Source organism: Orbicella franksi, unplaced genomic scaffold, assembly GCF_964199315.1.
Source record: "Orbicella franksi unplaced genomic scaffold, jaOrbFran1.1 SCAFFOLD_112, whole genome shotgun sequence".
Lineage (NCBI taxonomy): Eukaryota > Metazoa > Cnidaria > Anthozoa > Scleractinia > Merulinidae > Orbicella > Orbicella franksi.
The window spans coordinates 14,334-32,500 of NW_027670840.1; the positions used below are offsets into that span (position 1 = coordinate 14,334).

Sequence of the window (18,167 nt, forward strand, 5' to 3'; positions counted from 1 at the left end):
CGGAAATTAAAAATTGTATCGAAGCAAAGACAAAGGCTAAATGCGAATAGCCGGCAAGCAAATATTCATTGAAAAACGGACTCAAACTGTTACTGCGCTATCTTTCTAGAGCTAAATATATTTCACTACCAAAACTTAAACTTGAATGGATATTATGAGCAAATAAAGCAAATTATCGAAAAGCTGAATATGCCTCTATAAAGTTCCACGGCGGAGGTATTAAACTGAGCAGTCTGCAAGTTGCTCCTGACTGTATATTGCCTTTATTCTTAATGATACAAGTTTCTTGAAAGTTACGACACTAATTGCCGTTACTTTTAAAGCTTCTGTTTTTATATTCCTATCTTGTAAGTACTGTAGTAGGTGCAAAAAATAGAAACACAAGAATACAGTTATTTAGTTTTAATTACGATCAGACAGAAATCGAAGTCCAGTTTATGAGTTTGTTCATGTTTGTCCACTGAGATATGACCAAGCCATCGTTCTTCCAATTACAGCCAAGTGTCCTCGACATCCCTTGGCTCCGCGCCAGGCTGCCCTTCCTCTGGAGATGGGTAAGCTTCTTGTTCTGTGAGGCTATGGGTAACCCGTCCTCCCTCATAAACATCAACGGTCAAGCGCTCCTGGCATGTCAAGTATTCTTCATTTTCTTCGCTAAGAGTAACAACCACTTCATCGGGCTTCCCTGCATTTGAAGTTGGGTTAGCTGCTTGTTCTTTGCGATCAAAAGTAACCCGTCTTGGCTCATGAACATCAACACGTACAGTCAAGCTTCCCTGACCAATCACGTTTTCGTCCGCTTTCTTTCTGGGATTTTCAGCCACTCTATCACGCTTCCTTGCCTTTGGAGTTGCGTTGGTTGCCATTTCTTCAAGATCAAAGGTAACCCCTCTGGGCTCATGAACGTCAACACGTACAGTCAAGCTCTCCTGACCAATGACGTTTTCCTTATTTTTCTTCCTGGGATTTTTAGCCACTCTATCACGCTTCCTTGCTCTTGGAGTTGGGCTAATTTCTTGGTCTTTGAGGTCAAAGGTAACCCGTTTGCGCTTACGAGTATCGACACTTACGGTCAAGCTCTCCTGACCAATCGCGTTATCCTCATTTTCCTCTCTGAGATTACGAGCCACTTTACCACGCTTCCTTGCTTTTGGAGTTGGCTTAGTTTCTTGTTCCTTGAGTTCAAACGTAACCAGTCCACTGTCCTTTAAAGTGCTGGACACCGACGGCATGTCGATTCCACCAGTTTGCAGCTGTTGCTTCAGGATGTTCGTTCCAGTCAATCCGCTTATTTCGCTCTGCAGTTCGGTAAGTGGCAGGATCAAAGCAAGACAACAAGAAAAAGACCATTGGCGATTTTTGCGCCATTGTTTTATGTAACGATGGAGGTATACAGCATACTGAACTGTGAAAAAGATAAGAAAGAAATCAGTATTTTTTTTTTCCCATGGAAGAAAATCGCAAGTAGTCCTTTAGGCGATACGAAAGTAAAAGTTAATTATAAAATGCCAGTCAACCCTTGCTGTGGAGATATTCCAATGATTTTCTTTTTCGGTTTTGACATTGCTGTAGATTTTACCGATGCAAATACAGGAGACCGAGAAAAAAAAACCAATAATTATGATAAAACAAAAAAGAAAAAATGAAACACTAAGCGACAGTTTATTTAACTCTCACTCAAACGCCTTTGGATTTGCATAACCCATTGTTTATCCCTATTCAGATATATAAGAGAAGCGGGTTGGGGGCGGGGGTAGAAAGGGCCCGTGATAGCTGTTTCATTATTTATGTAAAATAAATTTAACCACATTTTTACAGGCATGTTTTTACAAATTTGAAAATTGTAATCTTTATTTGAAGTTAGCTTTCACGGAATTACGGTCAATTTTTAAATGAACTTTATAGAATTACTTTATTACTTATTTTGAATTCCAAAACTAAAAACTGACGTTTTAGAAAAATCCAGGAAAATCGGTTGATCCAAGATGGCGGCTCCTTCGAAAACCTTCCCTAATAGGCCAATTCGATATATTTAAATTCAGCTTGATAGTGAGGCCTAGAGGACACAAACAAAAGAAATGAATAAACATGTCATTCAATTTCCTTTGTTTGTGTCTTCTAAGCCTCACTACCAAGCTGAAGTTTGATTTATCGAAAACAGTTTATTGCCACGTAATATGACGTCACTTTTCTATGTTATTGACAACAAAGGAGAAATGTTTGGACTAAGAGCCGGTCTTAATAGGGTTAAAGATGATTTTAGGCTAGGCAATGCTATTTCCTTTTGGTAATCCAAAACTATAATTGTTCAGTTACTTGAACTTTAAAAGTAGCTCACATGATTTCGAAATGTTACACAGACTCTTTGTTTAGATATTTTTTCATTCACGTCGACAGAATTCTAGTTTGGCAAAATGCCATCGTCTGGCCTTTTGAAATTTTGGTCAGAGTACTAGCTTCGTCAGTTTTCTACCATTTTGTGAATATATATTTTTTTCTTTTTGTTTGTCAGTTCAAGCTACTTCACAATAAAACACTCTTAGACTACTTAATTAGCCCGTGGTTTTCTATTTAGCAATAAGTTTTAGAGGTTGTTCCACGGGTTAACAAAACTCACTTAGGGGCAAGCTGACAAGCTGATTGTAAATAAATGATTCATTCTATACTGGCAGATAATATACGAATCAATAATTACCAACGAGAAGGGTGATCACTAGCGTATTAGCTCCAACCACCAGTATGTTGAACGTGATGCCGTCCACGTATGGGTCAATGGAGGATGATGACATACCCTCTTCAGGAATTCTACTTACAGCTCCTATGCCCAAATTAAGGAATGTGACAGACAGAGATGACAGCATTAACCTGTTCTCGAATGGATCTGCCATAGGGCTGATGAGGGAAAACAACACCACATAAAGTCCTGAGGTGACGAAGGCTAATCCAACATAGGCCCTGCTCTCTCCACCCAAAAAGATAAGAGCAGCCGTCATAACAAGCTTGCGAATCATTTCAATGTACTCCCAGTACCATGCACGGGAATGATAGTTTTCGAAGAGGAATCGTAATCCCATTACAATTCCCGTGGCTTGCTCTTGATGTTCCAAAGCTTCATTCTCCGAGTGGACTATATTACCCTTCGCTTGCTCTTGAGGCATCAAAGCTTCATTCTCGGCGTGGATTACATTTCCCGTGGCTTGCTCTTGAGGCTCCAAATCTTCATTCTCGGCATGGATTAAATTTCCCGAGTTTTGCTCTTGATGTTTCAAATCTTCGTTTTCGGCCTGGATAACATTTTCCGTGTTTTGCTCTTGAGGCTCCAAGTTTTCATTCTCGGCATCGGCATGGATTAAATTTCCCGCGTTTTGTTCTTGATGTTCCAAATCTTCATTTTCGGCGTGGATAACATTTCCCGTGTTTTGCTCTTGAGGCTCCAAGTTTTCATTCTCGGCATCGGCATGGATTAAATTTCCCGCGTTTTGTTCTTGATGTTCCAAATCTTCCTTTTCGGCGTGGATAACATTTCCCATGTTTTGCTCTTGGGGCTCCAAATCTTCATTCTTGGCATGGATTAAATTTCCCGCGTTTTGTTCTTGATGTTCCAAGTCTTCATTCTCGGTGTGGATAGCATTCCCTGCGTTTTGCTCTTGATGCTCCAGATCTTCATTTTCGGCGTGGATAACATTTCCCGTGTTTTGCTCTTGAGGCTCCAAGTTTTCATTCTCGGCATCGGCATGGATTAAATTTCCCGCGTTTTGTTCTTGATGTTCCAAATCTTCCTTTTCGGCGTGGATAACATTTCCCATGTTTTGCTCTTGGGGCTCCAAATCTTCATTCTTGGCATGTATTAAATTTCCCGCGTTTTGTTCTTGATGTTCCAAATCTTCATTCTCGGTGTGGATAGCATTCCTTGCGTTTTGCTCTTGATGCTCCAGATCTTCATTTTCGGCGTGGATAACATTTCCCGTGTTTTGCTCTTGAGGCTCCAAATCTTCATTTTCGGTGTTGATAGCATTTCCCGTGGCTTGCTCTTGAGGCTCCAAAGCTTCACTCTCGGCGTCGAGTACGTTTCCACGAAGCACCTTACGTTGTCTCCAAAGAGCTATCAGCGAGGCAGTGGGAAGTAAGATGATGTAAAATACGGCGCAGTATGCAACGATGACCGAACGATTGTACTCTTGACTGTTGCAGTTCATGCTGTAGTCTGCTCTGAGGTATTCGTCACATGTTTCGTCTTCTTCGTCGATGCAAAGTTTGCGACAGGCAAGTGGAACTACTTGTGCTGTCTTCGAGCACGTACTGAGATACGTCAGGAAAAGGAAGAAAAACGAGTTTCGGTAAATCACCTCTTTAGTCTGGGCAACCTTTTTTTCTTTCTGTTGTCTGTTCAAAGCGCTTCGCAGTAGAAATAACTTTCTTAGTCCAAAAGCAAGGACAGACATCAAGATGGCAGCAGCATTCATCGTGAGTATGGCAAACAAGTCTGCAAAGGCGTTCATTCTTGCATTTGGCAAGAGACAATGAATTGGTGCCACCTGGAAAACATTCATCTGCAATATCTCGGAGTATCTTCCAATAACCTCAAGAGCGCCTGGCCATTTTATATATGAAAATGTTTCCAGGACTCCATTTGTGACTTGGTAGAAGCCAATAACAATTTTTAGCCTGCACAGAATGATATCCACTGAAGAACGTCCTTCTTTTTTCTTGCTTTTTCTTTTGCTTGTCCAAATTATAACAGCAAGGACTATTGCAGCTACTGCCGCTATGATTGACAGCTGGACAATCATCCATTTTTTGGTTGGACACAGCTGGCATGTTTGCAATTGTTTATAGTAACCAGGACTGCATACCGCGCATAATGGACCTTGGTAGCCGGTGGCACATAATGAATCTTGACCTCCCTTACACGACTCTTCTCTCGGACATTTGTATGACTTTGGCACGGGGTGTGGGAACTTATTGAGGGAATGATTAGTTATTGAGAAATTGATGCTTTTGCCAGGAGTGTAAGTTATATTAACGAGGCTCATCGCAAAATCTTTATAAAGGAGTTTGTAAGTTTCGTTTCTCCATTTCCACCAATAACCGGTCTTAAGAGTAACAGATTCGTTGTCACAGTGTAATCCATGCTCACAAAGTTTGCAACCTTCAAACCGATGAGTACGATGATGACCTTTTAAACATTTACAAGCGCGATACCCAGCGAAAGTTAGGGTATCTGTTCCTGTTAAAAAAAAAAAAAAAAAAAAAAAAAAAAAAAAAAATCAAAGAAACAAGCATACAAACTCAGGCTGTCTATAGTTTAGTTTCAAATTTAAATCAATCGATAAATATATATTTTTTATTTTTTTGGTGGTTGCCTTTAGAAGCATAGTAATGCACGGCCACACAAGACCTAAATGCTAGATTCTCCAGATAATGGAGCTTTCAGAAAAAAAAAAAAGCTTTGCAGATAACAGATTTCTAGTAATTTATTACCATTCGGACACGGATTGCAATCTGCCATCGTCTTTCCAGGTACTTTATCTGTGGGGACGAAAGTGCCATTGGGACACTGACGGCAACTTTGGGTAACAAAGGCTTTAGTGTCAGAGTAGAAGCCACCTGTGGCAAGAAGACATTGATTGAGCAAGTTAGGTCCTACATGGCATGACATCACCCTCTGCTAGTACTGCTATATATCCCGTACCGCCAATAGTCCAGCCTCGAGTTAAACAGGACGTATACCGCTGAATGTAAATACTAAAGAAGCATTTGTACAGTGTAAGTCTCACTCAGAACTTTAATATCTAAAAATGCCAGTGAGAACATGAACTAATATAAAAAATGTACACTGTTTTATGTTACGCTTCAGCACTTTCACTAAGATATTTTGTAAATAATTTACTTAAGATTGAGACTAGCACTGTACAGACGAATCTTTTTTGTTAACTCGAAGCTGTGTTAGTGTGCGCGTTGTACTCTGGACTGCATAATAAAGTAGCGTGTGTTCTCGTCCAACGTGGACGTTGTCAGACAACGTGTGTTGTCTGACAGCTTGCTGTCAGAAGTTTTCGTAACTTCACGCCCCATCTCTTGGTCTAGCCTCTTAAAGCGACGGAATTTGCGAGTGGTAACTCAGGCGAACGCTCTCGACGAAATCTGGTCGTCAAGCGAGCTCAGATGAAGTAAATATGGCCGAAAGCAAGCCGCCAAGGCTATCGCTCAGCGAAGGCAAAGCAGCAAGTGTAAGAATATGGCGCCGGAAATTTAACACTTGGTGTCTGCTGCAGCGAGCCTGGAGGGACACCAGCAAATGTCCAACGACTCCAGATCATTGGGTTGCTGAAAAGGCCCAGTCCGAAACTGCGGCTTTCTTTCTTGCTCTCCCAGATGATGTCTCGGAAGTTTTTGATACGGCAATCTTCGCGAAAATGACAACAACGGAAAAAAAACAACCCTTGATATATCAGCAGCGCCTAGGGGTTCATTTTGTCGGCCAGGAGAACGTAATGCCTGAACTGCTAGCCATTTTCAACTGCATACAAAAACCTGACGAGTCCGTAACAGATTTCGAAACCCGGATCAGAAGCACTGCCCAAAAGTCCAAATATTTCTGAAATGACGGATCCAGTTCAGGAGCTCATGCGAGACCGTTTGTGCACTGGCGTCCACCACAAAGACCTTAGAGAACTGCCTCTTTACCATTAGAAGGAAAACGGGAAAACACCCTATACAGTTCACGAACAACTTGCCCGTGCAAAGTCCTGGGAAGCAGCTCACGATACCAATATAGCCATTATGCACTCAGCCAACCCTGAACTCGTAGAGCAAGTCAATCAATTGACAAACAAATCGATACAACCCCCTCGTAGAAAATGTGGCTGGTGATACTTCCGCGATTGTCAGGGAACAAGCACAAGACGTTCTCTATATTCGATGCCCTAGATGGCTTCACCCAAGTTGTGCTAACAGATGAGTCCAGCCTGCTCACCACCATGCACAAGTCCTGGGATCGATATTGCTGGCTCCGCCTTCCTTATGGCATTAGTTGTGCTCCGGAGGAATTCCAGTTACGAATGCACGAGGCCCTTGAGAGTCTGCAAGATGTGTACTGCGTAGCTGACGATATCCTTGTCGTGCGCCAAGGCGACACAGTTGAGGAAGCAAACAGAAATCATGATCTCATTGTCCTCGCGTTAATGAAGAGCGCTCGGGATAAGAATCTGAAGTTCAACCCAGAAAAGATTCAGTTTAAGTTGTCAAAGATCACCTTTATGGGCCACGTAATATCCGACCTGGGATTGAAAGCGGACCCGAGCAAGGTCAAGGCCATTTCTGACATGCCGCCCCCTACTGATAAACAGGGTGTCATGCGCTTCTGTGGCATGGTGAACTACTTGAACACCCTCTGCCCTAACCTGTCGCAAGTGATCAAGCCTTTGCTTTACCTCAGAAACCAGGATCGTGAATTCATCTGGTCAGACGTTCACCAAGAAGCATTCGCCGAACCAAAGCATCTCACTGCGAGTGCTCCGTGCTTGGCTTACTTTAATAACAAAAGGCCAGTTACTCTCCAAGTAGATGCATCACAAGGAGGGCCTAAGGGAGCTCTTCTCCAGCCTAATGATTCCGGAGATCTTCAACCAGTGGCTTACATATCGTGCAAGCTCCGCCCTACCGAAGAACTGTGGGCTCAAAATGAAAAAGAGTGCCTAACCATAGTATCAGCATTCGACAGGTGGGACCCCTGGCTTTATGGCAGCGAAGTGAATGTGCACACAGACCACTAACCCCTAGAAACTATATTGAAGAAGCCTCTACAATCTGAACCTCGACGCCTTCAGAAAATGATGACGCGGCTGTAACGCTACAACATCAGAGTTACATACAAGAAGGGTACGTCACTCATGCTGGGTGACACCCTCTCGAGGAGCCCCCTCCCAACCGTCAACGACTCCAAACAGACCAACTTTGAGATCTTCAGAATTGACATAGACAACAACATCGGACACCCTCGGGTCACTTCCGAGACATTGAAAGATATCAAAGCTGCAACAGCAAATGACCCCACACTTTGTAGCCTGAACAGGGTTATAATCACAGGCTAGCCTTCAAGAAAATCGGAACTTCACCAAAGTGTACACCCCTATTGGAACTTTAGGGAAGAGCTTACCTTTCAAGATGGGGCCATCTATAAAGGGATGCAAGTACGTATCCCGTTGGCAAAAAGAAACTTCATTTTGCAGAAGGCTCACGCTGCACACTTTGGAGCTGAATCAAACATACGCCTCTGTAAGGACACTGAATTCTGGCCAGGCATTAAGTCATGATATTCGGGAAGCATGCCGCTCGTGTAGGAAGTGTGCACAGTTCCAAGTAGAGAATGCCAAGGAGCCCATGAAGTCTCAGCCTATTCCAGAGTACCCCTGGCAGTTTGTAAGTCAGGGTCTTTTTACCTTAAAGTGATCATTACTCAGATTTTATCGAGGTTGATGAGCTGGAAAACACTTTGTCTGCCACCATCGTGGCCAAAACTGAAGTCCATTTTGCTCGCCATGGTGTTCCTGAGACGATATTAACTGACAATGGACCTCAATTTATTGCATCAGACTTTGAGCGGCTCTGCCAAATGTACCAGACAAACCACGTCATGAGCTCACCTTACTGGCCCAAGGGAAATGGAAAGTCAGAGGCCTCAGTGAAAATCGTCAAGCGCATCTTGAAAAAGTCTGGGAAAAATGGCCTACATGAAGCTCTTCTTGTTTAAAGAAACACCCCCTAAGAGGGACATCTTTTGAGCCCAGCGCAAAGGAGTATGGGACGCCGCATTCGTGGACTTCTTTCTATCTCTAAAGAGCTCTTGTTACCGAGCGACAACACTGCTGAAGTAGTCCAAGGAAATATCGCCACTAAGCGCGCTAGAGCTAAACAAAATTATGACACAACCTCTAGTAGCACTCTACCCTCGTTAGAAATAGGCGACTTTGTTTACGTCAAGCCGTCCCCTCATCACAAGTCCGATCCTTGGCTTTACGGTCTGGTGACTGCCATTCCGGCTCCTAGGTCCTACATTGTGGAAACACCTGCAGGTTTAACCAGACGGAACCGGGCACACCTGCGTCCCGCGGCACCGCCACCTCCTGGTGCTCTAGTCCCGAGGTCGTGGATAGACAAGCTGTCTCCCAGTCCTGTGCCGGCTTCGGAACACTCAGCGCGCCTGCCAACCACTCCATAAGTTGTTCAACCTTTCAATTCACCCTCCACTCCACCGTCCACTCGACTGCCTTGCGCTTCACCAGTTATCCAACCTGTCCTTCCGCCGTTCACTGCACCTGCAGTGCAATCATCCGCCCCCAATGAGCCGCCAGTGCAGTATACTGTAGTTAAAGCCCTCTAAACCAGTCTGTGCCTGTCCCATTAGTAATAAACGTCGAAGAACCAGATGTGTGCTCTCAACCAAGCCCAACTGCCAAGCGGAGCCAAACGAACAAGTCTGAAAAAATCTCGTTCGGGCTGAGTGTCCAAACCGCCTACACGTTTGGACTTATGAACTCCCGTTCTAGCCATCAGTGATATGAAATTGGTCGATATGAGAAACACAAGTTACTGTCAATAATAGGTTTTTTTTTTCCCTTTCCTTTTGTTTTTGTTTTTTTTTTTCTCTCCTTTTCGTTGAATTTATGTAAGGACACTTTAATTTATTTAGGAACTTTGTGGCCCACTGTAGCTGTGGCACAAGACCCTTTAGGCAATCACTAAATGTTTTGTTCAGCTTATAGCTTTAAAAAAAGGAAGGGAGATGTTAGGGTGCGCGTTGCACTCTGGGCTGCATAATAAAGTAGCGTGTTTTCTCGTCCAACATGGCGTTGTGTGTTGTCTCACAACTGCTGCACTACTGATCCAGATAGTTTTTATAAGTATCGCCCTTTCAGTTAATTTACTTGGAAAATCTTACTCAAGCTTTGATAAGAACTTCTGAAAGTAAGAATCACGTGAAAGAAAATAAGAAGCTACGTCTGAACCATTAAAGCTATCTCATTTCTGTTAGCTTCCATGGCATTCGTACAGCGCAGCTTGCTACAACCACACATAAGCTCTCAAGTGTAGAAGTGGTTTCGTCTAAATGTGTTATCTCATAGCTTCTATTGTATTGCATTGTATTGTTAATATCATAGCTAACATCGTCCCTGAAGAAACCGCAATCGTGAACAAAAAAGAGACCAAAACAAAAAAAAAAAATATATAAAAGTAATAAATGCCTGTGCAACCGTTATTTAATGCAATAGCTCTGACGAGTTGTTAAGATATTATAACTACCTGCAGGACATTCCAAGCACACAAGTTTACTATGGTCGGTGGCAGATGAATTGACAAACGTTCCCCTGGGACATGGAAGTAGCTTGTTTTCATCTTGGTCTTTCCTTCTGGCAAATCCAGCTCCAGCAAAAGCCTGGAATAAGGTATCACGCACGAACCAAGGACTTGCGATATTGATGTCGTCATTGTCATCTTTCCCCAACCCACTAAAATCAAATACAAAAACACATTAATGCAAGGGTACGACTGAGAAGTTCTGTAATAAGCACAAGTCAATGCAATTAAATCAAAGGTGTCTACGAAATTTTACATACATGCGAATTCTGCAACGTTCTGTGCCTGCCTTCATAAATCTCAGTTTGTCAATGTTTCCCTCGGCCATGTTTCTACGAAATACAAAGACATCATTAAACTCTTTCTTTTTTCTAAGAATATGTTTTATATGAATATCGAGGCTGAAATTTGCAAAAGTTTAAGAATATTTTGAGAATAAACCCGAGGCTAATATTTTGAAAAGATTATAATTTTGTGTGATGACAATTTGTAAATACAATACAACACAATCATATGATTTTATTAATTAAACTGTATTAAGAGTCACTGTCCATAAAAATGGAAAATAACTCGGCAACGGTCGAAAATTCGATTTCGCTCATATTTTCATGGTAGATAAGCTAGGGCATGACAAAAACTACTAAATAGTTCTTTTTGGCAAAATATCCTTTCATTTCAAAGAAATAGGCAAATTACCAAATTCCGTTGAAATCGTCATTTGACGCATCATTTTATTAAACAAGTTTGAGAGCCTCGCATGCAAAACCACATTATTCTTCCGTCTTTAAAACACTCAAATATTTTTGTGCAATGTTTAAATGTGTACTGGGTTGATTTTAGGGAATCTTGCGTTGTCTTTTTGGGTGCAAAATAATTAAATTTCGAAGACATGTATTTCATTTACTTAAAAGTACTTCGTGAATATAATTAATTTTCACCATGTGCAAAACCTTCAAATGGATTAAGCTTCTGGTGGTTGAATCGCAGAAGGATGGTCTACAGATCCCTGTAAAAATTTCTTTGGGCAAATAATTGTGAGCGACGCGAGAGCTTTTCAAAGTAGGTTAAAAATGCAAATATTTGACCATTCCCTCGTCAAATTTCAATTTACGGGTTAGACGTACATTTTAGCATGCGCCACATGACTTGACCGATGTTCGAAATGTTCTAACCTCATTTGCTGTAAAAGGCAGGTCCAAAGCCGATTTGACGTGTTTCTCTCACCATTCGTCGTCATTTTTTTCAGTAGTGTTATGGCTGCATTCGCAGCTTTCATTCTTTCATTATTTAATTGCTACTGTTGGACATCTAGTACCATGGAATTCATATACTCGAGCCGATTATTACGTCCACTGAACATATAGGGCCGAACCCACACAGGAACTCTCTCATGTGGCTTTGATAGCTCAGTTGGTAGAGCATTGCACCGGTAACGCAAAGGTCGTGGGTTCGAATCCCGGTCAGAGCCAAAATTGTTTTCAGGTCATTTTTCCAGTAGTGTTATGGCTGCATCCGCATCTTTCATTAGGGAGTTTAAGAAACCACGACGGCGACGGCGAGGACAACGTCGGTTAAAAAATGAACTTATATTTTACCTACGAATCTCGCAATACCCTAAAGTCATTTAGTCTGTTTCTTATTGTCAAAATTACCTCGAAACTGAATATGGAACACCGTGTTAAATTCGGAATATAAATTTAAAAAATTACCCGTTGTCGTTCACGTTCTCCAGACAACACAGAATTTGGTTATTTCACGCTGTTGTTTTGCAGAGGACGGCAAAGAAATGCACCAATAATTATAACGCACGTGCACAGCAACTGTTCTGCTCATTAATTCTTTTGTTTAGCGACGTTCCCGTTGCCGTTACCGTCGTGGTTTTCTTAAACTCCCTAATAATTATTTGATTGCTACTGTTAGATATCTATTACCATGGCTTATGACTGTATTTGGAGTTGTTCTCTCTACCTTGAAGTAAACGGTGTCGTTCGTCACTCCGCATAACTAATGATGTTTTACACAGTCGAGGACTCGATGTAAAATTTAGACTACTATTTCAACAGTAATGTCGAGCAGGAAAAAACCTTGTTTAATACTTACAAAATAGTAGGCAGGTTATCGACGTAGTAAGTAGATTGAAGGCTTACACGTGTTAAATTTGTCCTCATCATATATCTGAAAAAGGCGAAATACAAAGCAGCAACTAAATACACAAAAGAAATGATTAAAATAAATAAATAAATAAATAAATAATTCGCACTGCTTGGATATAAGTTAGAGCTGTGGGTCTGATCCATTCAGTACAACTGATATTAAAAAATACTCCGATACTTTATCTTAAAGACTAAATATTCAATTTTAAAAAGCAGGTGCTAACTTGACCTGAGAGCTGATTCGGGAAAGATTTTAAATGTGAAAAATATGACTTTGGGAAATTGGTTAAATTCCTGGTTTAGGCATGAAATGGAGACATATTTTTCGACATGTGCCATGGTGACAAATTTCTTTCAACTACGCCATTGGAACCCTTTTATTTCAAAATCTGCTTGGGTTAAGCTATGAGAGCGCGGCGCTGCTGAAATAAGGTTTAACGAAAACATTAGCAAAAAGTAACAATAGGTTGTTGGGTGTTGTTCAGAGGGCATTCAGGTTTGGTGAGTGATTAAAGCCGTGGTATTATGCCCGATCAGCGCCATCAGGTACCCAAGCTAAGGATGAGCGGTGGTAATGAGAAATGGTCAACTGACCAGTGTTTTTTGAGGATCATGTAAATATTGATGTTACAACAAGTATCATTTAAGCTTCTACATCTGCTTATGTCCCATATTTTCTAATTTACGGTATTAAAATGGATACGCTTTTTATATATGTAAAAGCCTTTTTGAAACAGTATTGAGACTGAGATTGGCTACATGTTAAGATTACCCGAGAATTCCGAAAGTAACGGCCCCCGTTACCTTTGATATTAGCAGGCAAAAGGGGCCGCTACTTTCGGATAGCCGTTACTTACGGGTAGCGGCTGTTACTCTCGGCAGGTTAAAAAACGTTCGTACGGTAACATTCGTTTCAGACAAAGCGGACACGTAACTCATGGAATTAAAAGTTTCGTTTTTTGTATATTCCTAACTACCCACATAAACGAAACAGACTGTATAAACAAAAAAGGCCCTAATCGCTGGTGCTGTGGGGCGAAAGTATAATGGTTAACGTTGCATTATATCGCAACGTAACTCATTACACTTCGATACACTGCAGTATTATCATTTGGCTCTGCTGCTAGAATACAGCTTATAAATCATAGTTTCAAGAAGCATTCAGTTTAGTTCGAAATAAAATTCCAAATAACTCTTCAAGTTGTTCAGTCCTGCAGTCAGGCTGTTCCATCCGCATTGCGCTTGAGAACAAAAAGTTTCTCTTTTAGTGACTTTTTCAAAGGGCCGCTATTTTCGGGTGGCCCATTACTTTCGGGTGGCCCGTTACTTTCGGAATTCAATAGGAAGGTAAAGAATTAACGTTACTTTCTGGGAGGCGTTATTTTCAGTATTCTACGGTATGTTAAGAATATATCTGTCTGTGTTCGCAAAAAAACAAAAAAACAGAATTTGACAAGTCCCTGGTAATCTTGATTCATTCCTGTCCTAGAGCTAGCTTCTGACAAGGCTTCTGCCTTTTTGAGGTCAGAAACACTAAATTACTTCACGGTCTTTTTATTGAATCATGAGTTGAGCATATTTTAAGTGGTACTATGACGAAAATCGCATCTTTCCCATCTAATCCATTTTAAAACGTAAACAAGTAGTCTGTATGAGAAGAGAATGCTATTTACTATTTTCATATTCTCTTTTTGTTCCGGTGATGACGTCATACACTCAACCAAATTTTGATCAAATATGACGAAGAAAGATATCACAGCCAGTTTGTATCAGAAATGTTTGATTTTTTGCAGTAAGATTCTCCTAGATGTTCTCCACAATACCAGCTTAACAGTTTTGTTATCAGACCTTCCCACCACCTTTGGTGTTTCATTTTGATTTTGTCTATGGTGCCTAATATGCATGATCCAGCAAGCATATAAATACGCTAACTCGAGTTCTTTGCCTCGTTTAATGTGTTTTGAGCTGAAAATCGCTAACATATCGAGATCAAGTGGGTGGGGACTGGGAATGAGTGAGTTGCCATGGGAACATAGCTTTTTTTTGTAGCCGTAGGTTTGTTTCCTGTAGAACTGTTAGCCTACCAAGTACCAATAGTCTGTGCTGCAAATATGTGATTTGTATGAGGGCGTCATTTGACTACGACTATCAGAATCCTTCACTTTTTCTGTTTCTTGTGCTAATTAGGGCAATTGTTATTAAAACCCACTGGGACTTCAAAATTTAAACAATTAAGAAAAAACGAAAGAAATTCTGGTAGTTGTAGTCAAATGACGACAACGTGCAAATCCGCTTATACTCATAATTTATCATGAAATTTTGTAATTGTATTGTTTTTAGTAATTTCTTAGCACGGCTTTCTTGAAAACCAATTCATTGTGATTGAAGAGGTTAAGTGTTGAAATAATTTGTCTGTCTGTCTGTTTGATATAATATTGGGTTGAGTATATGATGTCATCAGTCATCTCATTTGCATATTTTACACATTTTTCAAACTTAAATATCTCCGGAACTAATCAGATATTTACAAATGATAAACGGCGTTTTTATTCTTTCATGGAATTCTATGTCCTACATCTAAAAAATCAAGGGGTAAAAATTTGATCACATATAGTACCACTTTAACTAGCGGTGTTTTCAACATGAAATGCAAGTCTAAATTAATACAATAACCTACACATAGCCTCTCGATTTCTATGGCATGATAATTACATGGTGAGATCTTAGGCCTCATCAACTCTCACCTCATAGAAATCAAGAGCGATTAATGTAACTGTTTTAGTACAATTTTAACTAAAATCTACTTCAAATAACGATTTCCAATTATTTCTTGGAGTATTATTAAACCTCGCGCGTTAAAGTGAGGTGGTTAAGGGAAAAAGATCGTTACCGACTGAAAGAAAACACATCATTAACCCTATTTGGCACACACACTTGTTACGATACTGCAAACAAATTTAGGCTGAGTGCCACATGATCTAATTATCTGGGGGATAGGGGGCATGACAGCAATTCATTTGTGTCACTCTTTGCTAGCATGAAAACGAGGCTTGTATATTTAAATGTTTTAAAATATGCCTGTCTGTATTCGCAAAAACATAGCCACAGAATTTGACTTATCACTGATAATCTTGATACAATTCTGTCCTAGAGCTAGCTTTCCACATGGCTTATCGTAGCTCAAATAAAAGGAAATAACTCTCTTGTATGCCTTTTGAAGCCAGGAAGACTAAATTCACCGTCTTTTCATTGGATCATGAATTGTACAATTTAATTAAGAGAGCTTTCGACATGAAATTCGCGTCTAAATCAACACATACATACACATATCAAAACCTCGGGGGAGAGCTGATCTATGGCTTTCTAAACGGCTGCATCGTCTTAAATGGACTGAACAAAAGCTTCCTACATCGAGAATCGATTGAACTTCAAACAAACTAGGCCATAATTATGAGCAAACGAACACTACGTATGTTGTCAGTACTTCAATTATCGACCGGAAGCCACACAAATAAATCTCTTCCGCACTAGCGAATCAAAGACAGTTCTGATAGTTAGCTAGGTCGAAAACGCCTAAAATTGATGAAACAAGAAAATTCTATTCACGTTCGGCCTTTGACGTGATTTCATTCACTCGGTTTGTGGTCATGTTTTGCTCGGAAATAGCAATGTCCCGGATGTACTTGAATTTCATCGGGTAGGAAAGTCTTAAGCCGCATCAAAGTTCAACCCAGACAACGCCAACAGCAGCTAGAAATGTCTAGTCTATTGCACTCCTAAGCCCTAATTGATGCGACTAAAGCTCTTTGCTGTCTAAAGCGAGCACAACATTATCGCCACAGTGCAAACGGCCCAATATTGCGGGATTAAATGACGTCCCGTTTCAGTACATTTCAGGGCCCTTTCATGTACGATAATGGACGACGCTTGCTAGCAAAGCGTTAGACTTGCACCTTCGTTGGACTTAATGCTGTCCTCGGGCAGACTTCCTTTAGACAGCAGTTATAGAACGTTAATAGACCAGCGCCTTCTCCGAGTCACGGCGCGAACTGAAATTCAGACGAGTGTAGCAGGGGGAGGGGTAGCGATAAATAATTAAAAAGAAATAAATGAAGAAGTGAAACGTACAGAAATGAGTTTTCTACATTTCACGCTAGCTACCCTTTACAAGCTGCTGCCATTAGGAAAGCCAACGACAACAGCAACAAAATCACAGGTTACATGAATGAAGGGGTTCAAATCTGCGAGCATGTTTTCGGAAAAACAGTCAGATCTTTATAATAGGTTACAATTTGTTCATAAACAGAAATAATTATTTGGGTACTCTTTTCATTTCACAAAGAGATAGTTCCTGTACCTATGATGTAGTCACGTGACAATCACGTGCCGATATTTCTTGCATACACTAAATGTGGACCAACAATGTCATTACAGAATGGAGTAAAGAAGAGCACATACATCCTGTGTTGATATATTTATTTTGAAAAACTGAAAGTCGTACGATGAAAATAGATTTACGGCAAGCTTGACTGAAATCAAATCAAATATTCGGGGGGTGGGCGTCTGGTTGTTTCCAGTTATCAAAAACAACTTTGAAAACTGACAGGTAACATGGAGTTTTGAACATATTCTGTTAGGATCAGGTTAATGATCTTAATAGAAGGAGATTAGCTTTGGAATATTTGCATCTGCCAGCACATCCTTGTTTGCAGCCACATGTAAGGAGTTCAAAGCAGGCTTTGGCTCCTATTACCGGTTTTCAGTTGACGTCACCATTATCCAAAACTAAAAATTACCAATCCTTCTGAAGTTTAAGGTTACCGTATACCTTCAGGGGTGTTTCGCGTCCAAGCGATGTAGCGCGTCCAGTTTAAGCGGTAGATACCTAAAACCCTATCTCACATTAAAGCTTATAGAGCTGGCTATCAAACTATACCGAGAATGTTGAAATGAAAGGAATTACCGTTTTTTTCAGGACCACTAAATGCGAGCGCCCTAATCACCTTTTCGAAGCGAATTTTGTTTTTTCCCCGGTCTAAGGACAAAAAGCGCTGAAAAAGCGTGTCTTCGCTTTGCCATATTCAATTGCAGTACAAAGTTACAGAACATTTTCTAAATAGGATTTAAAAAAATGTGAAGTGATCGTACAAAAATCGTTCTCGGAGAAAAAATATTTCGAAATAAGCAATTCGCAGACACGTGTATGTTTATTGTATGTTAATCTAGCTACTGTCCAAATTTGAGGGAAATCGAAGAAATTCAATTTGAGTTGTAACTCTTTAAAGTGTCTGCTTCAAGCGAAAAAATTTATTCGAGAAAACGGCGATAAGAAAAATCTCTTACTTCGCAAACAAACTCCGCCCACAAACGCCTTCAACTGGGTTCTCAGATCACTGAGCAGCGTTTGGAAAGTTTTTTCTCGCGGTGAAATTTATGCGCGAATCTCCAAAACACCCTTGTGTTTCGCAATGCGCTCAAGGCGGAGAGATAATTTTTCTGTAGCTCGGTTTTTCTTGGAGCTGGTCTGGCAAAATGGGGAAGACGAAAAAGGATACGAACAGTATAGTGGCTGGGCGAAGAGAGCAAACAAAAGAAAGCGATGCGGAGCAAATGTGCATGGATAATATTCCAATGGATCTCAATGAGTCCGACGATTCA

The 18,167-nt window shown here is 40.8% G+C and overlaps 1 protein-coding gene and 1 long non-coding RNA gene across 2 annotated transcripts; both read right to left on the bottom strand.

The window, feature by feature from the left end:
• Positions 1–491: 491 nt before the first annotated feature.
• LOC145475385 (uncharacterized) lies at positions 492–5,683 on the bottom strand. The gene is made up of 3 exons (XM_081455259.1): positions 5,482–5,683; positions 2,696–5,227; positions 492–1,405 (listed from the first exon to the last, which is right to left on the bottom strand). Exons 1-3 carry the CDS (start codon positions 5,657–5,659, stop codon positions 492–494), a joined length of 3,624 nt encoding a protein of 1,207 aa, XP_081311385.1. The 5' UTR covers positions 5,660–5,683.
• A 3,559-nt stretch (positions 5,684–9,242) lies between these two features.
• On the bottom strand, positions 9,243–10,682 carry LOC145475384 (uncharacterized). Its single transcript, XR_014046235.1, has 2 exons — positions 10,617–10,682; positions 9,243–10,508 (listed from the first exon to the last, which is right to left on the bottom strand). It is a non-coding gene; the product is annotated as an uncharacterized LOC145475384 (long non-coding RNA).
• Positions 10,683–18,167: the final 7,485 nt, after the last annotated feature.

Excerpts from the sequence above, each read along its gene's own strand:
- LOC145475385 (XM_081455259.1), bottom strand. The coding sequence starts at position 5,659 with ATGTCATGCCATGTAGGACCTAACTTGCTCAATCAATGTCTTCTTGCC. Across the intron at positions 5,228-5,481 it reads TTGCAATCCGTGTCCGAATG|GAACAGATACCCTAACTTTC; the intron begins GTAATAAATTAC and ends TTTTTTTAACAG. Across the intron at positions 1,406-2,695 it reads AGTGATCACCCTTCTCGTTG|TTCAGTATGCTGTATACCTC; the intron begins GTAATTATTGAT and ends TCTTTTTCACAG.